Source organism: Vanessa cardui, chromosome 26 (assembly GCF_905220365.1).
Source record: "Vanessa cardui chromosome 26, ilVanCard2.1, whole genome shotgun sequence".
Lineage (NCBI taxonomy): Eukaryota > Metazoa > Arthropoda > Insecta > Lepidoptera > Nymphalidae > Vanessa > Vanessa cardui.
This window is the reverse complement of record NC_061148.1, coordinates 1,394,190-1,419,932: the sequence shown is the minus strand read 5'-3', so window position 1 is coordinate 1,419,932 and position 25,743 is coordinate 1,394,190. Positions and strand designations below refer to the sequence as shown.

Sequence of the window (25,743 nt, the reverse complement as noted above, 5' to 3'; positions counted from 1 at the left end):
TTTTTATGTTCCGTTAAATATATCGACTTGTGCTTTTAACTCGACTCTATCGAATAAAAGGAGTGTATTGTGTTTATTCTCTACGATATAAACAAAAAAACTACTTATAAAAAAATATCAACAGCCTGTAAATTTTTCTCTCATGGGCTAAGGCAGGAGGCCTCCCTTTGAGAAGAAGGTTTGGAACATATGTGTAGAATTTCTATGAAATTAGGCAGACAGGTTTCCTCACGATATTTTCCTTTGTCACATCTCGTAAATAAATACATTATAACTGTTTCTTAAGCCCTATCTACACTTAACGCCATTATTGATTTGAACTAAAAACTAATCATTTACATAAATTATATTTTAGTTTAAAATGGTTCAATTCCTTGCTTTATTTAAAGAAACAGATAACTTTGAATCTTAAGTCAAGATGCATAGAGATCATATTGCAAGATGTGGAGTCCTTGACCCATATTTAATTCGAATGATAAACTATGACAAATGAACAAATCTTTTCGGTATCTGCAGATCCGCTACACTGAAATGATAACTGTTTTAGTAACAGCCTGTAAATGTACCATAGCTGGTCAGACTCCTTCAATACAGATGGCATCTAGATTCACATGAAAGCTCGTAAGATGGCACTTCAAAATTAACAGAAGCACAATCGAAGCTTCACCACGTACTACCTGCGAAGTCTGTGACCGTTTTGGAACTAACCAAACTCTCAGTACTAAAATGTGTGTATGGATGACTTTCTTATCATCACTACATATTATAAAAAAAGATCCCCGATCGCATCTGTCTGTTTGTATATTTTATTTTTATTTAATTTACAACATCCAGAGGCTCGCAGGTGTCCGTGCCTTTTTTACATTTTATATTAAACATTTTGGCGTTTTATATTTTATACTAAACATCAGCAGATCTTCGCTGGAAATCATTCTTGCCGTCTTCTAGGGAGACGTGGCCCACGCCGACATTTTCTTTTTTTATAATATTTTAAAATAATATATACATAATCTACAATCAATAATATATAATAATTGTCTGTTTGTATATTAGCGATAAACTCCAAAATTACTAAATGGATTTTGATGCGGTTTTCACTAAGGGACAGATGGATTGTTAAGGAAGGTTCAGGTTTATAATTTTTTAAGGGTTTTGTGTAAATAAGTTGATATAGTTTGACAATTGTTATACATGTCGGAAAAAACTGGCCACTAGTCGATATTAAATAAGCATGCTACCAGGTAGCAAAAACAAGTACAATTTAATTTAATATTTAACTTTAGTTTCGTTTTCAAGTGTCGATTGTGATAAATACAAATTTTAACTATTATGTTACTTTAATTTTTTACTTTGCCGTTTGATAAATTTAAATCATTTGTAAAAAATAACAATGGTTAAGGAGATATATTATTTAATATAAGATTATACAGACGAAACAAAGCGCGGAAATAATACTTGTTGACTTCCAGGCAGGATATATTACATATATAACTGTAATTAACTAACATGATGGTATTTTTAAATGTTGTAACAGAGTAACTACTGGTTTTAACTGATGATAGCTTCACTTGAAAAAATTTTTCGACGATGATCAATAATTACTTGTTAAAAGCCTGCTCGAATAAAGTATGTTTTTATTGATTTTGATCTGTTCTAAATAAATAAATAAACGTATTTTTCTCACAATTTCGAACACATTTCGTATTGTCATTACTATAGAAATTTATCGTCGTGTCCTGTATAACTGAACGCGTCATCAATTCCTTCTTCACAATGGCGAATATGTATCTTGCGATACAATTGCTATCTCTAAATACAGTTAAAAATCCAACTTTATTTCCTACACAGTAAGAACTATAATACATATTACTTTACAGTTCTGTGGTTAATGTAAACATTTTCTTAAATGCAGCCGCCGTGGCATTTGTAAGCATTGTAATGTGTTCTGACGGAGATAATATTCATTGAGGTTTTTTTAATTTCAGTGTATTTCGAGTGTTATGAAGGAAAAATCGTTACTATTTTATAATTAATACTAGCGGCTTGTTCCAGCTTTGCTCGTGTGGACATTAATATTTTCATCTTTTATTTTTTTTCCGACATGTTTTAATTTTCGTTGTCTTTCAACTTATTTACACAAAACCTTCCTTATGAATTCCTCTCTCTATTAGTGAACCGCATGAAAATCCGATCAGTAGTATTGGAGTCACGAACATACAGACAGACAGACGCAGCCGGATTTTGTTTTTTAATATGTAGTGATTTGTCAACTATTCTTATTGGTGGAAACTGCAAGGGTTCTGTTTTATTCAAGATTGGAATACGTGAGAATGCCTGCATTTTTTATGGAAAGAAATTTAATCTGAAATGGCGAACAGAAGGTTAAAGATCATGGTCGAGTGTGTACACTGGTTTTCATGGGTACGCCACTCCGAGGTCCTGGGTACGATTTCCGAGTCGATGTAGATTATCATTAGTTTTATATGTTGTCTTGGGTCTGGGTTACCGTCGTTACTTCTGATTTTCCATAACACAACTGCTTTGGCTACTTACATTGAGATCAGAGTAATGTATGTGACGTTGTCTCAACTGGAAACCCGTCACTGCTTTGCACGCGTGCAATACTGATAATAAATATACTAGATTTGTGCCAGTAGATAATATAAAGATACAGATACATTAATTTGATATATGTTGTAGAATTGGAAACTTAGAAAATGATAAGTGTTTCTTTACTATGTTGTTATACACAAAAACTTTCCTCTAAAATCAGTCTATCTTTTAAAAATACCGCATCAAAATCCGTTGCTTAATTTTAAAGATCTAAGCTTACACAGACATATATAAGCGACTCTGTTTAATACTACGTAATAATAATAATCTTGATGATTTGTTTAATTTAGAAAACAAAATTAATAAAAATATGAAATTGTTGGTTGCGAAATATTATTATTACAGACTAAATTAATATTGTAGTTATGAGTTTCAGTTGTTGGTTAACCATAATTAATTCCTCACCCACTCATCAAATTTACCACCAAACTATACCTACTGTATTGTATTCCAGTTTTAAGGGTAGCCAGTATAACAGAGAGGGCACAATATCTTAGTTTCCCAAAATTGTGGCGCATTGTTTTATCTTACGGTGCCAATTTTATGAGCGATGGTGACCACGATATTTATTAAATCACATAAATCAGATACACAATCAATAAGATATAGTAGAATCAGCAAACTGAACAATAACTTTTCAACCGACTTCTTAAAATATTCTCGTATTGTTTTTTGATAGATATACTGTAGGGTTTTCTTGGCTGACACCGACTACAAATATAACAATAACTATAACTACGTTATATAATCGTAAATCAACTCGAGGTTGAATGCGCAATTATTTTTATAACTTTTTAGTGCATATTTACTTGTATTAACGTAGTGTTTACTTGGTGGTAGGGCTTTGTGCTAGCCCGTCTAGGTAGGTACCACCCACTCATCAATTATTCTTCCGCCAAATAACAGTACTCAGTATTGTTATGTTTCGGTTTGAAGGGTGAGTGAGCCAGTGTAACTACAGGCACAAGGGACATACTTTCTAGTTCCCAAGGTTGGTGGCACATTGACGAATAGGAATAGTTAATGTTTCTTACAGTGTCATTGTCTATGGGTGATGGTGACCACTTACTATCAGGTGGCCCATATGCTCGTCCGCCAACCTATAAAATAAAAAAGTCGGTTTTTCTTTTTGTTAATTGTTTGATTTATTTGTTAAATTTGATGTCGAATTCGCGGGCACAGCTAGTTAATACATAATTTACAATACATAACCTTTATATAATATTTACAGCTTAAAAGCGACCCAAAATACTCTGGCCGTATCCATTTGAGTTATGTATTCGTTGGTTAGCAATAAATTATAACTGAAATTAAAATTAAATGAACTACATGAATATTAAATGTTATTTCAGCTTAATATCATGTAAGATACTAAGTTAATAAGAGTGAGCCATGAATGACCCATTTTCGTCAAAAGTTGTAACTGACGTTCTAATTCAATATTTTTCTTGAATAAATCACTAGTGACCCGCCCCGGCTTTGCACGGGTGCAATGATATGACATCACAGTGGAAACTTATAAAATTATCAGCGTTTCTTTACCATATTGTCAATGAAAATATTATATAAAAAAACCTTCCTTTACGTAGTTTTAAAGACCTAAGCATAAATAGGGATATAGGGACAGAGAAAGCGACTTTGTTTCACAAGATACAGTAACAGCGTGGAATGGTGGCGCAATTCCGATCTTCTGGGCAAATTAACCAGTCAATGTACCAGTGGAGGCAATAAGGCTTTAACAATTGATGAAGTAATTTTCAATACTACAAGGTCTAAGTGTTTCAACATTAATTGCGACAAAAACAAATTATTAACGAACACACAAATGTTTGTATCGATTATTCGCTTCAGATTTTTCCGCAGCGGCTTCAGCTCCTATCATTGTTTCTCTGATATGAGATGTCTCATCTCATATCAGAGAGTGTGTCAACGCATTTCACGTTGAGCTAGTATAAGTTCTTGAGGAGGTCTTCAAAAGTATATAATAAAGTCAACGTATAAAAAAATAAAAGTTAAATTAATAAGACACATAAATAATTATAATCCTTATTATTATAACAATTCTCTATGGCAATTTGAAGTACCCCAAGAATAAGCAGTCATAACAAAGACAGAGGATCTGTGAGGTCCATTAAATTCGGACTTAATAGACCGATGGATTCAATGGCAAGATTCCATTTCATATCTTCAAAGCGAGCAAACGATTAATTCATCCTTTGTAATCAAGAACAGAAGACGGTAATTATAAACAGTTGTTTGATTTTCTTCGTTGAAGTTCAAAGTTCGCTTCATATTTAATTTGTAAACTATTCAAGAATAAATTTCAAAACAAATCATTCGTGTTCATGAAAGTTAATATACAATACTTTTTTTTTAAATACACATTATTTTTTGTTATTAATATGTAATAAAAACTCTATTGGATTATATACATACATCGATTGTTTCGTTGTCAACATATATGAAATTAAAACTACGTATACCATAAGAGTCGAGATGGTCCAGTAGTTAGAATTAGTGCCTCTTAATCAATAGTTTTCAATAAACTTTTAATTGGTTTCTCAAGTATGTGTTAAGATCATTCTTATTATTAATTATGAATTAAACAATATACGCCTTTGTTTTTTAAAAATATTACATAACGTTGTTTACAGAGATTAATCTCTTTAAAACATTCCTTGAAAATTCATTCATTTGACGGCAAAAGACCTGAAGAATTGTTAGTTTCCTAGAAACGGGAACAGGCCCTTTTGTGAGACGCTACAAGCGACGCATAGGCCCCGTCTCCGTGAAATGGCGTTAAGGGAGGGAACCGTGGCGGAAAATGCTGAATGGGCAAGTGAGAATATACCTCTTTTATTCCAAATTATGTGTGCCATTTACTGTTGCTTGCTGAGTTTCCGTTTCTCATCAGGCTCCAGGTATTTCCTTTTCCGAAACGATGGTAGATTTCAGATGATAAATGTTTACGTATTACGTTTTTTATTTTGAGTGACAATTTCGACTTAAATTTTAGAAAATCGTTCTCGATATTCAAGAATCCGTTTCGTTATTATGGATGAGGGGATTGTTCGATTTCGTTTCAGAAACGACGTTGCAATTCTTCGGAAAAATATGCTGCTGGCATTCTTGCTCCGTTCTACGCAGTTATGATCAATGTACTTATTATTTTAAAATATTATTTGACATTTCAAGTTTCTATCGACACTTATTTGCGTGGTTCTCAGAAAATAGAATAAAGCTACATAATCTCGACTAATTATTATCGTAATTATTACATGTAATTTTTTGATAAGCTCATTCATAAATTGGGCATACCATAGTGCTGTACCATGCATTGACCACGTTTATCCTTATGAAAGCTCATGCAAATGTGAAGTGATCCATATCCTTTTGATTCAATTGAACATATTGCAAGGTCCTAAATACCCTTGTACTGGTATAAGGTCATGCAGATGTTGACCATAACATTATGAACACCTATGCTTATTTACATACAAACATGCATATTGATCGTTCGAATAAGAAAACGAATTAAAGTGCCATCTCAACGTGTAACTTAAATTGATTGCATTCTATTTATATTGTTTCCTTATCAAGAACAGAGGAAACAATTTCATAACATTATATGTTACCTGTATTAATCATATATGTATATGTTAGAACGAGAACGTTATGGAGGAAAATATTTCCATATTCTTAAAAATAACGGGAGGTTAAGATCGATATGAAAAAGTAACAGCCTGTTAACGCACCATTGCTAAGCAAAGACCTCCTCTGCCTTTTGAGAAATAGGAGGAAAAGGTACAACATAATATAGAGATATAAATAGCTAAATTGAACAGCCTATATAAAGTTGTAAAGTAAATATTATACATAAGGATTAAAATGTTTATAGATAGCTTAAACACCAAAGCATTTAAATAAACATAATTCAGTAGAATAATTAAAGTAAAATAATTAAAAAAAGACAGGACAATAAATAAAAATGAAACAACATCACATACATTGTCTGATCCCAATGTAAGTAGCTAAATCAGTTGTGTTATGGAAAATCAGAAGTAACGACGGTACCACAAACACCTGGGACCTGGGACCTCAGAGTGGCCATGAAAACCGGTATACAAACTACACGACCACGAAGGTCGTTAAATAACGAATATTCACTTAAACCAATTGCAAAGATAAATGAAATTGATAAGGAACTTTCATTTCATGCAAATAAATACTAATCTAAATTCAAAGATAGAGATAGTGAACCAGAAAACATAAATATAGATGAAGATAGATTCAAATATCGAGATCGCGTTGAGACAAACAAACAGTTAGTTCACGGTGTAACGGGTGTCATGGGAAAATAAGACAATGTCAGTTATTCATGTGTGGGAGCGAAATTTCTAATAGCAGAGGATGATGGTACTTACTGATTGAAGTATTACATATATCCATACTTGTATAGTATGCGATGATACTAAATATACTATAGATTCTTCTTGTTTCCTTGCTATTTAGTTCATGAATTATTCAAAAATCTTCCTCTCGAATCACTCTATCTATTAAAATCCGTTGCGTAATTTTAAAGATCTAAGCATACATAATGACAAACAGTTAAGTGACTTTGTTTTACACTATGTAATGATATGAACACAATAAATATTCAAAATGAGACCAAATTAGTATTCCACAATGAGACCAAATTAACTAATTTATTCGAAATAAGAACAAGCTTAAATTAAATATTTGATATTAAAATCTGAAATTTTATCCAAAAATTTTAGATCTCGTTCGAGTCGTTTTATTAAATAAATTTCTTCTTTCAGGACTAGAATTAAATTTATTTTATTTGAATTCGTAGCGTCTAATTTTGAGTTTGTGATTTTTTTTTTTTCTTAACATAAATCTCGCAGACTTAAAAATAAGATCTGAAACAAAATATATTTCTTTTCTTTGAACATAATACAACAACAACTCTGTAAATTTTCCACTGCTGGATTAAGGCCTCCTCTCTCTTTAAGGAGAAGGTTCGGAACATATTCCGCCACGCTATTCCAATGGAAACACATGTGGCAGAATTTCGTTGAAATCAGACACAAAAACGCCGAGCTTGAGATGAATTACAAACACAAATTAAGCACATTAAAATTCAGCGGCACTGGGCCATCTTGGCTAGATAATAAAAGCAGATATATTATAAAAGATAAGCTATCATGTAGGTATTTATAGCATATTCTTATTCAAATAAGTGAACTGAGAAAGTATCTGAGAGCTCAATTATCCATTAAAAAATTCTTGAGTCATGAAAAACGTAATACCTCGTGCCACATCTCACATCCATCCATATTTCATCTGATATTTTGGGATAAATATTCATATAACTTTTATAAGGATTCGCCGAGTTATTTATAAAAATTCACCTTGTTTCTTCGACATTTTCAATTTATTAGGAAATTAGAATTTGTACTAGAAAAGCTAACATAATCACTCAGGCGTACCTTTTCTGCAAGGTATTGTCTAGCTTTGTCTGGGACCTAAGGGAAATCTAACAGACAGTCTGATGCGCTCAGCACACGTTACGAAATGTATAAAGTAAGACATTTATATTAAAAAGTCGCTTGAAATTGTAAAAAGGTTTAAATGTTTAAATCCATTTAAGTTTCCGTTCCGAGTTATATTTGTAAGTAAAGATAGAACTTTAATTTGTGTGATAAATAAGATTAATTTGTACTGCCGCTTTGGTCCAGTAGCGTTCAATTCTGCAGATCTTGAGGTCCTAGCATCATAATTTGGATCAGATTAATATAGTGATATTATCATATCAAAAAATATCATCAATAATCTTATGTTTGGAAGTTGTAAAAGTGAATGCAGTGTGTTGTTGTGTATCTTGAAAAGCATGATACTTCTTTGGTCTTATACCATCTTGCCGATATTATTGGATTAGTCATCCCATCAGATCATTTTAAAGAAGTAAAGAGTACACCAGTGTTCTTGAATACAACAAATACTTAAATACATTGACATTTGACTCTGATATTTCAGATGAGCCATTATGACCGAAATCGGTCAGCATATAAGCATACAATAATTTAAAACAAGTAAATCCTTTGGAGAAAATGTAAACAATCTATAAAAAGAAACAATCTGACGATATAAGCGGCACACTTAATTCTTGCTAACGAGAAATCAAATATAAAACGAATCTCAAAATATGAGGTTACTTTATAATTGTCAAAAAATAAAATAAGGCAATTGGAATTTCCTACTTTGAAGCTTCAAGTTGAATCAAGGAGGTACTGTTCAAGTTATAGAGGCAATTTAAAAGAACTTTCGAAAGACACATTCTGAACTTGGAATAACTGCATCTGAGATGAAACTACATATATGCAGTACTGAACTAAGAATTTTTTATCAAGGAGTAAATAGAAACTAACGTGATATAAAATAAAACTAAGCAAGAGTAATTAGTTTTCATTTACAAGTTTTCTTGTATCGTGCAATTAGTTTGAACTATAAAGAAAACAACTAACAATTTCCTCGTTCAGATTACATGATAAAATTTTGACCAATAGCAATTCCTTAATTAACTCATTGGCAACGGTATCATTTTTTATTTTTTTCTATTCTTGTCGTACGGGGCATTTAAGACCTCGTATGAAATTAATACCGTTACGGGGCTCATTAGACTCGGAAACGTTTAAGAAACTAAAATTCGACGTGATGTGATCGAATTTTATTTCTTCAGTGCGGTACGAGGTCAAAGAGACCCCGTATTAAAGTAGGTACACCATAGCATTCTGTTTTCAATGCGCATCATATAAATATATATATGTCTCAGCACGACAGAGAAGTCTCTGTTTTTGTTCGTCACACCGCAAGGAAGCCACATACAAAAAAGCGTGGAATTAATACCTACTGACTTCCAGGCAGGATATATTAATTTAAATAGTTGTATTAACTAACACGACTTTGTATTTTTAAAATTTTGAAAAAGAGTAACTACTGGCTGTCTCGCCGGTTCTTCTCGGTAGAATCTACTTTCCGAACCGGTGGTAGCTTCACTTAATTGTTAAATGACGATTCAAAAGTGCTTGTAAAATCTCACTTGAATAAAGTTTATTTGATTAGACCTCGCTTTACATTGAACATGTTAAATTTAAATCTGTAAGTAATTTGTCAATACAAATGAAAGTTCGATAATGTTATTTATAAATAAATCGAGATTGTTTATTTCGTAAACGATCAGCGTGGTAACAGAATTGTCAAATCGTTATAAACTTTCGTACAACAATGATATTATCTGACCCAGAAATCTACTGGTAACATCATCCATTGCGTCAAAGGAAATTATCCGCTGTTTTGCGAAGTTATCAGGACTCACATAAAAGATGGCGATGGATTTCCCTCAAAGGGTTTAATCCTGTTTGAAGTTATCACAATAATAGCGGGGGCGGAACGATGGAGATTTCGAGGATTAGAAAAATAAATGATTCCATACGTTCTGTTTAGATATATTTTTAGATTTATATTTCGTATTTGGAATATTTCTGAAGACTCGAGATAATTTTTCTTTCATGTTATTTATTAACAAAAAAGTTTTTATATGAGTATAATTCCTCTAAAAATATATGTCTTAAATTTGGATTGTTAAACACATCAACATAATATAAACAATAAAAGGTAATTACGTCGAATTAGTCGAGATGGCCCAGTGGTTAGAACGCGTCCATCTTATACCGATGGTTGCGGGTTCTAACCCAGGCAAGCACCGCTGATTCATGTGCTTAATTTGTCTTTATAATTCATCTCGTGCTCAGCGGTGAAGGAAAACATCGTGAGGAAACCTGCATGTTTCTAATTTCACCGAAATTCTGCCACATGTGCATTCCATCAACCCGCATTGGAACAGCTCGTTGGAATATGTTCCAAACTCTCTCGTTAATGGAAGAGGAGGCTTTATCCCAGCAGTGGGAAATGTACAGGCTGTTACTTTACTTTATTTTTTACTTTAACTGAACAATACCTTATGTATGGGACATAATAATGATCAAGAATAAATTAGTAAAAACCTCATTAATGTTTATTCTTGTAGTAATAAAAATATGTAACATTTAAAGCAATAATACGAGAACAGTTTCAACATAATAACATCGAGATAATGAAAGTTATGGAGCACACTGAAATATGGATAAATTTGATGTTCATCTCAGTTAAGGCAAATTAGGTTGGGGCCCTTCAAACTCTTAAACTATTCGCGTAGTCGACCCGTGAAATTCTCCAAAACTATATTATATTAACTTCGGCACTGTCTCTGTTGTAAAACGTCTGTTGTTCTGAATGATACTTCTGTTATATTAGTGAAATATGACGTATTTTCTCGATGGGAGAACGATCCTTTATCGTGGTCCAAATATTCACACTCAATACAGCGCATTTTTGTTTGATAACAGTATAAAACCTAGATATAACATCAACTTCAAAAAGGAGGAGCTTACCAATTCCTCTGTATTTTTTTTATGTTTGTTATTCGGTGTCAGCTCTTGGCTGGCTTGGTTTTATACGATAATATACTGGGTCAATCAAGGGACTCGTATCACTTCTTTTGATTGTTGAGGCTTGTGTCCGTGGCTGACAACGGCTCCAAATATAACAATAATTGTAACTACGTTATATAATCGTAAATCGACTTTTAAGTAGACTTTTTCATTTCATTTTACTTAGGAGGATTCTAAAATATATTTTGAATACGCATTTATTTGTACAACACCTTAAAAATCATTAAATATTTAGAAATCTAGTGTGTAATTAATTGTTGAGAAATCGCTGACTCTCATATCACAATTAATATTAGTTTTAGAGTAGGTCAACTACCAGATATGATAATTTAAAAAACTCTAGATTTAGTTAATAAGCCTAAAAAATGTGTACATTATATCTTGGGTGTGTCAATAAATTATTATTATTATTAGTTATGTGCATAATAGAGCCTTTTTTGTGCTGGATAATACTTTCATGATTGCCACGTAAATCGGGTTTAATGTGGTAAGCCTAGCTGAATGTGGGATTAGAGTAACAATCATTGTTACCTTTCAGAAATAGTGGGTTACTGCAAGCTAAGTTGACGTTTAAGCGTGTGGATCTTGAGGGTGACTCAAGGTAACCCCGGATAAATATATCAGGTAAATCAATCGAGTAATTTCCAACAAAAATACCCTTTCTTGGAATTTAATTATGTACAATAGCATAACAGCAGAATATCACTTACAATTTTAAAATTACTAATAAAGGAATTTAATAACCATAAGACGATACTTAAAAAGAAAATTTAACGTTTTCCAAGTCCATGTAATTAAGACGGCTTTTATTAATTAATTAATATTATAAGGAATATTAATTATGAATTACGATAATGAAGAAATTTGAAAATATATTACAATGTAAATTAAACTAAATTAATAATAAAGTAATTCAATCGATGTTCTATATTACTTATATCGTCAAAATTATTAAGAGATAAAAAAGAACATAAAATAACAATTATATGTTATCAGATAATGAATTTAATTCAATTTGGCTTCATATATTAGCAACCTTGAGCCTTGTCACAGTTATTAATAGACTTCAATCTAATTCAGGGAGATTGGCAAATTCTTTGACGAAATATTCAACGATATTGATCATTCTTGATCATACAACAACAACAACACCAACAACAGCCTGTAAATTACTCAGGCCTCCTCTCCGCTTGAGTTGAAGGTTTTAGTGTGGAGTACACATGTGGCAGAATATCTATGAAGTTACAAACATTTAGGTTTCCTTACGATGTTATCACCGCCGAGCACGAGATGAATTATAAACACAAATTAAGCACATGAATATTCAGAGGTGCTTGCCTAGGTTTGAACACGCAATTATCGGTTAGGAAGCACGCGTTCTAACCACTGGGCCATCTCGGCATTATGATCATGATCATCGCTGCTTGATCATACATTAAATTAAATTTTAACGAATAAATGCTTCGCTAACTTCAATAGTTTTTGGAGTGTAAAACAAGAACCTCCAGTGTCCGAGCGCCTTTGACGCCAACTTTAAAACTATTTCAATTAAAATTTCAAACTTATACAGAATTATGTTCTGTGTTATTAAGTTTGAAATCTAATTATATTATGTGTAATGGAAATTGTTTTTAACAACATTATATTACGTTAACATTAAAGTCCATATCGTTTATGACTATATTAAAATAATAATTGTGAAAGTTAATCTGTCTGTATGTCGCTTTTTCACGACCCAACCACTGAACTGGATTTGAATGAAAACTCCACGAAAATACATACTACTTTTTTTGCCTGACACATGACAATCAACACTTAAAATGCAAGCAAAGCTGCGTCTATAACGTACCGTTAAGAATTCATGATTTACTTTATTTACTAAAGAATGATGCACTTGCATCATTATCGTCATCATCAGTCTGTATTAGTCCACTAATCATAGACCCCCAATAAAGTATGTCACTGAGCTCAAACTTTGGCTCTTCGTGTTCCCTTTCTCCCAGCCACCTTCCACACATCATCGCTCCACCATGCCACAGGGCGTTCACTAAGTTTGCCGATTTGCAGTCTCCATTATAAAACCATCTTACTCCAACGGCTATCTGTTCTACTACAGATGTGACCGGCCTGCAGCCACTTCAGTTGACTAATCCTCTGTATTATACAATTATATAAAAAGAAGTAGAAGTTAAAAATGAAATTAAATTAAGTAAATAAATTGAATTAAAGTTACCATGAGAATGAAAAAAACATCAGCCGTTTAAAATCGTACGTTAAACAGTTTTAAAACTATCATTTATAGGCTCGAAAAATAAATAAACAAAGGCGACGGCTAATGTGTCTACATTTTTTCATTTCGAGAACACGAAATAACGTTTAGACAATTATTTGCCTAGTAACTCAAATTGACCTACTTTGGTCTCGTTTCACTTACATTAAGCGCGGCTTTTTCTTTTTCCTACACTGAAACATTCGGTCTAGAAACAGAAGGAATTATAAATCTGTTTTTCAATACAGACTTGATGCCTTCTAGTCTTATACTTAGTATATGCCTTTTATTTAATTTATAACAACAACAACATGTACTGCCAATATAATCCCCATTGCTTGGCTAAGGCCTCCTCTCTCTTTGAGGAGGTTGGGGACACATTCCTCCACGCTGCTCTAATGCCGGTTGGTGGATTTACATGAGGCATAATTACGTTAAATTTACCCAATATAATTAATAGATTGATAAAAATTAACGTATTATTGAACTTTAAGAATCAACATATATATTAAATTTTAGATAAAGTTTTGCGCAATCATTAATCATAGTATCGCCAAAGATCAATATTCTGTATTTGATGGTTTTTTCAGGCTTAAAGGGTGTCTATAAAATGGTGTTGTAGCCTAAGTTACTCTTTATTACATCAGCTATCTACCAGTGAAAGTCCCTTCAAAATCAGTCAAGCCGTTCCAGAGACTAGCCGAAACAAACAAACAGACAGATATTGAAAATAAAAATTTTGATGTACGAGTATATCGTGTATAAAAACATTTGCATTTAGTAAAAAGTGGTTATTTTAAAAGTACAAATGGACACTCCAATTTTATTATATGTATAGATTCCTACTAGTAGGTGCAATGTCCAATGGACCATCCGACGAGTCAATCTATACGAGATGTCGAACGCGTTAGACATTGGCGCTGCAATAAATATCATACGTTCCAATGTTGGTTGTGTATTGGTGATGTAGACCAATGCATGACCAACATTGGAATGCTAAAATGTTAAAATAAAAACATATATTATATATATATATATATATATATATATATATAAGTATAATAAATTGAGATGGCCTAGTGGTTAGAACGCGTGCATCTTAACCGATGATTGCGGGTTCAAACCCAGGCAAGCACCACTATATATATGTGCTTAATTTGTGTTTATAATTCATCTCGTGGTCATCGGTGAAGGAAAACATCGTGACGAACCCGCATTGGAACAGCGTGGTGGAATGTGTTGCAAACCCTCTCCTTAATGGAAGAGGAGGCCTTATCCCAGCAGTGGGAAATTTACAGGCTGTTATTTTTTTTTACAATAATAAATTGTAGATTTTATTGAATTATCAATTTTATATGTATGAGATTATAAGTTTATATATCAAAGAAATTAGGTTAATATCAATGTGATCATTGTATGAATTGAATCATCCCCAAGTATATTTGTTGGCCACGTCTTATTTATCCAATCTGAGCACCACGTTTGATATAATTTACTACGCCTTGTTATTATTGGTCGGCTGTTGTCATGATTTGTTCAGTCTTTTATATCGTTGCTATTGTGTGACAATTTATAGTTATATATATGGGATAAGCTTATTTACATTTCGTACATTGTATCCTTTGTGTTATGTAGATACGTTTGTTAATAAAATATCATGTATTATTGTCGTTGTTGTGATATCTGACCTAATATCTTTTGTAATTTTATAATCGAAATAAAAACGTATTTTAAATAATAGCTGTGAAGGCCCAGTGGTAAGAACGCGTGCATCTTAACTAATGATTGTGGCTTCGAAGGCAAGCACCACTGAATATTCATTTGATTAATTCGGCGGTGATGAAAACATCGTGAGGAAACCTGCATGTGTCTAATTTGATAGAAATTATCACATGTGTATTCCACCAACCCGCATTGGAACAGCGTGGTAGAATATGTTCCAACTTTTCTCCTCAAAGGAAGAGGAAGCCTTAGCTCAGCAGTGGGAAAAGCCAGCTGTGGGAAATTTACAGGCTGTTGTTGTTGTTGTTGAAATAATAATAGTTATTTCATCTCATGTGAAATTGTGAAGGCATATCACAGACGTCTTAAGAACGATCCTTTCTTTATTTAGACGTACAATTTTCATCACAATATATCTCAATAAAAAAAGAAATAAAGAGAATTTTCCCTTGTATCAAATAACGTCGCTTCTTTAGACGTCACTTTTAGTATAGGTTACGTAAGTACGCTCTCTAGTTGCGATAATTATATTGACGTTGGGACGTTAAATCTTCCAAAAATAGATACTCTACATATCAACATTACCGTATAACATCGAAACTTGTTAATTAATGCCTTTAAAGATACACTAGAAAGTAACAATTGTAATACAAGGGAACATCTTGGTAATACTATTTCCTTTCTAGTGTCGAGAAACTTGCACTCAATTATGAGCTCTCGGTTTTGACAATAGGATTTAAATTCACATAAAATTGTGCATTAAACAACTCGTTTTAAAATTGTATATTTCAAAACTAAATTTTAACAGGTAAATCGATGCACGCTAGGAAAGTTTTTGATGAATTTTTATTATTTGAACGAGAATTCATGATTTATAGTTATTTAACTAATCAATTGAAAAATTTAAACTAGATATAAATCCCTTGATATTTTGAATGGGAAGTCAGGATTTAGTCCACCAAATTCTTATGCAGTTGACGGTGGGTAGAACGAATAACTGATGGTTAGTTGGCACTACCACTTATAGATATTGGTGTTGTATGAAATATTAATCCTTGCCCTTGGTAACCTTAGTCACCCTTCAAATCAAGGTATAATATCTGATCAGCCTAGATACGTTGGGTTTAATTTTATGGAGGACATTAATTTTGTCTAATTTCGAACCAAAATGAATAACATTAAAACTATTTAAAATGCGTATATTTTCTTACATAGAACCATTGGTATTTCTTACGTTTTGTTACATTTTATTTTGTGTCAGTAGTTGAGTACATTGTAAATTATACGACAGCCTTTGTAGTCGAGTAGTGTGTACACCGTATTTCATGGGTACGCAACTCTGAGGTCCAGGATTCGATTCCCGATCGTCGATGTAGAAAAACTTCATTAGTTTTCTACGTTGTCTTGGGTCTGGGTGTTAGTGGTACCTTCGTTACTTCTGATTTTCCATAACACAAGTGCTTTAGCTGCTTACATTGGGATCAGTACCCCTAGTACGAGTTTCAATACTTCTTGCGTTAATAACGTATCGTCTATTCGAAAACGTTTACGAAGTATTTAAATTCGATAGTATAAGTTTGACATTACTCGTTTGCGTTAAAACCATGATAGCCATCGAGCTACTCGAAAAAGACTACCACACAATTCATATTTCCATCTCACTTACACGCGCTAAAAAGAGTGAGAGAAAATATTTTGTCATTTTTTATTGTATTTGACATTTCTCGCAAAGTATTGTCTAATGTCTTTAAAAATTTAAAGGTTATATTATCGTATTTTACAATGTTTACATTACTATAAGAAATAAAAATGTGAATGCTTTAATTTTTAAGTGTTAATAGCAGTGAAAAGAGAAGAAATTACACTGAAACATTGTTTGAAAGATTAATTATAATATAAAATTCATCAAGAGGTACGTAAACATAAATTTATTATTACATTAAGCAAATAAAACGATACGTAATAATTGTAAGGATCGTAAGTTTATAATAAAGACTCTAAACGTTTAAAAAAAATTATAAACAGTGAATATTGTTATTAATATAGAGGAATTTGTGTTAAACTATAACTAACCTACAAATATTGTTAATTGAATTCTCCTTACAATTTTACGTTGATATACTTATACATATTTAGAACAACTATTAATAAGTAAAATGAATTTGCGAACACTTTTATTCTATATTTAAATTATTGTTTTTATTACCTTTTTATAAAGTTTAATTTAAAATGAAGTGACTTTCATCTCAATTCAAACTTATGCTCAAATTATTTTGTTATTTCGATATTATCGTAATGAAATACAAACTATTTCAATATATTTCAATAATATGCATGTCTAATTGCCATTATGTATTATGGACCTTATTAATTATATTTCAATTAGGGTTCACTTAGATTCAAATAATTCCATGATCATGACTATCTTATATGTTTGTGAATGTTTTAATAAAAAATATTGTTTGTGATTACAGTTCCAAAGAAGAAATACAAGCCTAGATAATACAAATCTGTACATCTGTGCTGCATTTTCCAGTGTGATGACATCTATCACTCTTAACTCCACGAATCATTATGGAAATAAAGTTTAATGTATAGAAAACAAATACCTAATAATTACTACCATAATTTGTGTTTTATTTTTCCTAAAATATAATTATGTGTATAACATATATAAAGGTTTTTATTTACATTAAACAACAAAGTGTTCATAGTTTTAATTGACTGTTTTAATATACCCCATAATTGAAAAAGTATAAGTAACAATATTCTATTTTATTAAGCAATGAGTGTTTTTGAAGTTGATTATTTATGAGAGAAATCAAAACAATAGTTATTGATTTTCCAGTGTGATGCTACATCTATCACTCTTAAGTCCAAGAATCATTGTGAAAATAAAGTTTAATATATAGAAAACAAATATATAATAATTACTACCATAATTTGTGTTTTATTTTTCCTAAAATATAATTATATATACTACATATATAAAGCTTTTTCATTTAACGATAAAGAGTTCATAGTTTTAATTAACTGTTTTAATATACCCCATAATTGAGAAAGTATAAATAACAACATTATATTTTATTAAGCAATGAGTGTTTTTGAAGTTAATTATTTGAGAGAAATCAAAACAATAGTTATTGATTTTCCAGTGTGACATTACTTCTATCACTCTTAACTCCAAGAATCATTGTCAAAATAAACTTTAATATATTGAAAACAAATACCTAACAATTAATTTCTCTTGTGTTTTATTTTTTCAAAAATATAATTATATGTACTACATACATAAAGTTTCTGATTAACATTAAACAATAAAGAGTTAATAGTTTTAATTAATTGTTTTATACTACTATTGTTATTTGTATTTTTACTTTTTGAAAAAGAATAAATAACAACATTCTATGTTTTTAAGCAATGAGTGTTTTGGACGTTGATTATTTATGAGAATTCACAAAAATAGTTATAAGCATTTATTGAGTATAATAATAATGTATATATAATTTAATATAAACATATAATATACGTACATAATAGTATAATAATGTACCTATAGATGTTTCTAATATAATAATCCATATTTTTTAAATCATTCTCAATTCAATTTCATTTTACAATATCGTAGAAAATAATAGATATTCAATAAAGAGACAAATCCACTTTTCAGTATATTTATTATTTAAATTAAATGAAAAGGAAAGTATATAGAGATGTAGATAACTGTTCAATGCATGATCACTTGTTTCTTGGATATTGTCTGCACCAAATCATCATTAATAATAACATAGCTGCTCCAAATAAAGGATTGATTCACTCATAGCCTGAAAAATATTTATATTTTTTATTAATAATGATTACACTAAAGAATGATAGTTAATTATACTTTGCATGATCCCCATCATACCTTCAAAGCATTTTCAACTGCTACCAATATTGTTACGAATAATAACAAAAATAAGTTAAGTATTTTTGATGTTTTTGAAAATACTCATTTAAACAATATACATATTTCAATTATAACTTGTTTTACTATTTCGATTAAGCGATTTAATGATATTATGATAATTGAATTACATTTTTTTACATTATTATAATTTATTTTCGATGTAATTAAATAATACAATAGCATGGCATTTAAAAATGTATGTTATATTTAGACTCACCTTGCGTTTGTATCATATTTGTAAATATATTGAAAATAAGTTAATATTTATTACTCATTTCTTCTTCACATGTTAACGCAAAAAAATATTAACTTTTTGTAAGGCAATTCTCAAGAAAATATGTTAGTTTAAAATACGGCTAATTAAAGATAAATTTCACCGCAGAATTCAGTTTCGTTGCTTTTTAATGTTCTTAAAGACTACCGTAACAGTTGTAGCTAGTTTTCAAGCATTATATTGCCTCACATGTTTAATAATTAATTTTCAAAGATAGGTTTCACTGACGCTCACCGAAATAAAATCAGTGAGTTCAAACTCGATAAGAAAGTAACGAAAACGTCAATTTACATGCGTAAATCTGTCAAAAGTGTTAGTCGTACTACCAAAATGTCGAAAACCGCGCGTTATTTCGACTTCGAAGTCGATAACGTTAGAAATAAAAACTCGTACTGCCGATTTTAGTTCCTCTGCGTTTACGCTTGGGGCGCTGATAGGATTTGTATGAAAAGAAAACCGAAAGTAAATTACTTGAAGTTAACTGTCAAACTCGTACTAAGGGTACTGAGTAATGTATGTGACGTTGTCCAACATATATATACTATTATAAAATATATTTGTTTCTTTTTCAAAGATTCTTTGAGTAATCTTTGTTTTGTTAAATAAATACCGATAAGTTGCATTTTTTAAATACAAGCGTAATCCTAGTCCAATCAACGTCATATTATGCTCAACTTTAGCCATAAAACAAGGCGCATTATAAAATATAAAAACTTCTAGTAAACAAACTATCTTTATACAGACTAGCCCATTCTAGCCAAAGTTTTGAACAAGCAAGCTTTTGTTAAAAGTTTCAACTCTAAGAAAGCCGAGTTTTCATGTCACAGGAGGGAACTTTCGTCTTTGCTAGTAGGAAATTAACCTCTTTAAGGCCTTGACAATACTACTACGTTTGTGTTCCGTACTTTTACATCGAGTTTGTTACTTGTTACATTTTTTTAACTCGAAGTTAATCTTTACCAGTTGCTTGGTAAAATAAGTTTTGTATGGTGGAGATTTTCGAAAATTCTTAAGATTAAATTGTATGACATTTTACACTTTGTACCGTTTTTTTCTGATAGTTTCAGCTGCTATTGTTGCATTTGTTTGGAAATTAATATTATATCATGGACGGTAGCAGACAATGTAGTTTAAAATATTGTTGCAATATAAATTTACAAGCATAATTTCCCTGAACATTCAAGATTACAACAACAGTCTGTTATATTCCCATTGCTGGGCTACAGACCCCCTCTTCATTTGAGGAGAAGATTTGGAACATATTCTACCACGATGTTCCAATGCGGGTTGGTGGAATGTGGCACACACACACACACACACATGTGGCAAAATTTGTATGAAATCATTTTTATGCAGGTTTCCTTACGATGTTTTCCTTCACTGAGAACGAGATGAATTATAAGCCCAAATTAAGTTCTAACCAAAAATCAGACGAATAATTTTAAATTTGGAACACTTTCCAAATTTTTTAAAACAATCTTTCAAAACATCGAGGAAAATTTTCTCTCAGATCTTTCCCAAACAAATGAAAATATAAACAGTTTTCAATCGATGTTCAATTTAAATACAGCAGTGCTGTAATGGTCCGTAATATCCTACTATAGGGTAAAGGCCTCTACTGTTAAGGAGATTTGGAGCTTATTTGACCAAGCTAGTTTAGGCTTAGTTATATATGCTTTTTTCCTCTTTTATCATCTAGTTCATATTGTTATATGAAGTTGTATATATTTTGTTTGATGTTTTAAATGATTCTTTTACAAGATTACTATTTATTTTACTACAAAATTTTTGATTGGTAGGGAACATTATTGTAAAGACTATTTTTTTTTATTAATGATCTGTATCCATGAGAGAGCTGAAATAGCCCAGTAGTTAGAACCCGTGCATCTTAACCGATGATTGCGGGTTTAAACCCAGGCAAGCACCACTATATATATATGTGCTTAATTTGTGTTTATAATTCATCTCGTGCTCGGCGGTGAAGGGAAACCTGCATGTATCTAATTTTATCGAAATTCTGCCACATGTGCATTCCACCAACACGCATTGGAACAGCGTGGTGGAATATGTTCCAAACCCTCTCCTTAATGGAAGAGGAGGCTTTATCTTAGCAGTGGAAAATTTACAGGCTGTTACTGTTACTGTATCCATGGTGGTTGCCAGTAAATATTTCGTTAAAGTTTCCTTTGATATCGAAATGATTAATAAATATTGATAAGGAAAGCAAGAACACTGAAAAACGATCGTGTCTCGTCCGTTCAATGCAATAGACAACTAACAGGAAGGATATATAAAGCCATTCTTCACTCTTTAATACCCGTTCCAATCAACCCTTTCTATCTCTTTGTATTTCTCGGAAACCAACCCCTTGCGATGTTTTCACCCCCGGAGCGATTTTATAAATATTTAAAAATGGTACATACAGTAACTTAGACGGAACTCTGCAATTTTTATGATACGATTGTGTGAGGGAGACGGATATTGATTCGTATGCGAGACAGAAAGAGAGGATAGATAGTGAGATAGAAAACAGGGTAGACTGTAAAAGTTCATTGTTATAGGGTGATTTAGAATTAAGATGGAGGTCTGTTGAAATTTTTCGTACAAGATTTTTTTTTAATAATTGTTCGTTTAGCCATTTTCTGGGCTTGTGGCAATTTAAATTCATAAATTGGAACAAGAACTCTTATCTTCGGGTCCATTTAAATTTTTATCAAATATTTATTTTTTATTTATAACTAGCTATGCCTGCGACCTTGCATATGAATACAGCATTTGAATTTAACAAAAAAGAATATTATTGTAAACTACTTCTTATTATATCAGTTATCTGATATGCCAAAAATCGGTCCAGCCGTTCCAGAGATTAGACGGAACAAACAGACAGACAAAAATTGTAAAAAAAATTATTTTCGTATACGTAGCGTGTATACATACATATGCATTGAGTAAAAAAGGGCTATTTTAATATTACAAACAGACACTCCAATTTTATTATATGTATAGATGAAAAGGGCGAATATCCCTAATCTTTGCATCTATAATGCGCTTTAAATTTACTAAGTATTGTTGATTGACGGTACCGAATGAGTGGTACCTATCGAGGCGAATTCGAAGAAACCTCTTCCACTAAGTACAAGATCATATTAAATCCTATTGTTGGAAGAACAAGTGTTCGGCACTTAAGATTGCATGCCGTGCTAGTTACGGCAAATCAGTATAATTGTAATTCTTCACTATCAATACATCACTACACGGTATAAAACAAATTTACATTATCTGTCCCTATATCCCTTTGTATGCTTAAATCTTTAAAACTACGCAACGGATTTTAATGCTGATTTAATAGATAGAGTACTTGAAGAGGCAGGTTTTTGAATATAATACATGGACTAGATAATAGAATAGGATATAGAAACACTGATTATTTTAGTAGTTTGTAATGTGATGTCGTGAATAAACAAATTCTGTAGCATATGTAGTACCAATTGAACCCGTGCGAAGCTATGGCAGTAGAAAAATATAAAGCTTGATGCATCCAAGTTAAAAAAATAATAATATCTCAGTGTCAACCATATTACACGGTCAAATAATCAATCAGTCAGAGTAACAAAACCTTCGTCAGTTTTCAAATTAATTCCTGTATCAAGTCTTAAGCTCTTAGTACCTTTTGAATCTAAACATCAAATCATTGCGACGCAATATGTCATTCTCGATCGGTAAAGCAGATTATCGGTCATACTGAGCACGCGAAAATAGATCTTATGGTGACGAACCTTTTCTTACCCCGACTATACAGCTGTGCACATTCAAATCACTGAACATCTTGAGAATGCTTGACGGTTTAACTTTCAAACAGTTTACGGTGCGAACGTAGCGTTTATTTGCACTCTATTTACTCTAAAAGAAATATGGGTGAGAGTATGTGATAGACTATCCTATACGAGATGGCCCAGTGGTTAGAGTGCATACATCTTAACCGATGATTGTGGGTTCAAACTCATTAAATTTTCATATCAGTATCATATCAGTATCATTTGTGTTTATAATTCATCTCATTCAGATGTGAATCTGGTGGATTCTGCTTTGAAGCAGCGTGGTGGAATATGCCCTAATCTTCTCCTTAAACAAAGAGGAGGCTACAGCCTAGCAGTGGGATAGGCTTTATCCCACGCGAGCGGTTTTGCGTCACTAATTCTCTGCAAGCATGATAACTTTGGATAATCTTTGTAAATAAATGGATAAATGAATGAATTGAATAGACAAAGATTTATGTATTAGCATTGCATCCGTGCGAAGCCGGGTCGGATCAATAGTTACAATATAAACGTTTTATATTTTTATGACTATCACTGCTCAACACTAGATGGCGTTGTGTCGCGTTCATATATAAATGTAAGCGCTTGGGTCATTTTGCTAGTATTATATATACAAGAAACGCATTTGAAAACGCAATATTTGTAAGGGTTTGAAGAAATATATCAGTTTCTATTGCTTATTGGATACGGAACTAGCGAATTTGAATAAAAGGTTGTCGTAAAATAGTCGCCATCCTATTATTGCGGGTCGTAGGGTTGGGACGTGCGACGTTTGTCGATAGATTTTTTACGTTTTTTTCTATGTACACATTTGCATGTTTTGTTTTCGATGTAATGAGATCGCGTTTGTATTTGCCCATGTATATTAAATAGTGTTTATAAGAATTTGCGTCTGCTATAAAAAATAGTGTAAAGAGCACATTTTTTATATATAATATATATATAAAAAATGAAAACTGTCATTAAACTCTTTTCTCATTGTTTATTTACATATAAATATTTAACAAGGAAATAAATACTACTATTCTTGGCTTTAAAATTAAATTGAGTTTAGTGTCTCAATCGTACCGATCAATCTCACTCGTGTCTTCTCCATCCTAAGTGACATTGACGAAATAATCTGTGCCCTGGCGGCACAACCAAAAGCCATTAAATTAAGAATTGAAGATATTGTTATAGCTTATATATTATTTAACTCACTTTATAAAAGTCTGTCTATTAAAAAGATCACGTGATAAGTAGAATCTTTCAAGCTTATTCATCGAATAATGACCCCTCAGTTGGACAATTTTTATTGCATTTGATATAATTTAATTAGACACAATTACAAAAACTACAATGCCATAATACCATATTCGAAGAAGCTAATTTTATTCACTTGCCGAAATATTATAATAAACAGTTTAGACAAAAATAATATCGATACTAAGACCCATCCCTCAAAAACCTATCAAGGCAACCCTTCAACCGCCATAAACCGAGATCCTAGACATATCTGACCCGTTTGATTCATCTGGGGTTAAGCTCTAATATAAAAACTTTCTTAACACGTTCTCCCGAACAAGATTTTGCGCTTAGGTAATGTCTATTGAACATTTTTTTTTTTATTATTGTTTGCCAAAGGGTACTCTATGCTTGTGTTTTTGTTCGGAAATTAGAATTATCGACGTATAGCACGACACAACTTAGATGTAGCATCGCCAAATTCAATAAAACCGATTACTGCCGACTTATACAATGGAAATAGCTCCCTATCTCGCCATTCGACGCTATTCGTCGCTATAGATTCTCGTTTTAGAGAAAACAAGTGCATGTAAATCGATGTGTCAATTTGACGAATCATATTCACATAAGAAATAAATATTGATAATTTTGGATGGCGTACTTAATTCGGATGTGATCGATTTTACGAATTTTGCCGATGCTACATCTAAGGTGTGTCATACTATACTTATATTCCAAATTATATAATGAAATTTCAGGATTGACTAATAAAACGCAACCGCATGTTTTTATAAACACACTGACATCCGATCGCGGTTTCGTGCGCTATTTATGACGTCACGTATTGGTTACGCATGTAAAGTTTCATGACAATCTGTTGTATAGATCAATCATAACAAACAAATAAACTTACTATCATTTATAAACTTAGAAAATATTATTTTTTTTTATTTTTGTGTTGACGGTCATTAGTACAGTCAACATAAAAAATACAAAACGAAACATTCTGTTTTTTTCAAACTTTCAATAAAGATTATGTAAGTTTTGTTAATTACTTACATTGCTAATTGGATTTTATATCAGTAATTAGTATATAAATAGTACTTACATATAACAGTCAGCGATGCGTTGGCCCGTATCACTTTGTGCATCTGTGCTGGACCAACTTGGCACTGGTATTCAGCGTCATCTTCCAAGGTAACGTTGACAATTCGCAAATTGTAAACACCGTGTCGCCTGTCCCCAAACATGGTGAAGCGTGGGTATCCTGGTATCACTGATGAGAATCCTGGGGACAAAAATATTATTATTTATTATGCATG

General features: G+C 31.8%; 1 protein-coding gene across 1 annotated transcript in view; it reads right to left on the bottom strand.

Annotated features, from left to right (window-relative positions):
* The window catches only part of LOC124540851 (nephrin), a 265,139-nt gene that overhangs the window by 191,635 nt on the left and 47,761 nt on the right, over positions 1-25,743 (bottom strand). The window contains exon 4 of the mRNA XM_047118615.1: positions 25,530-25,709. Coding sequence (XP_046974571.1) covers positions 25,530-25,709 — 180 coding nt within the window. The remainder of the gene's footprint in view (positions 1-25,529; positions 25,710-25,743) is intronic.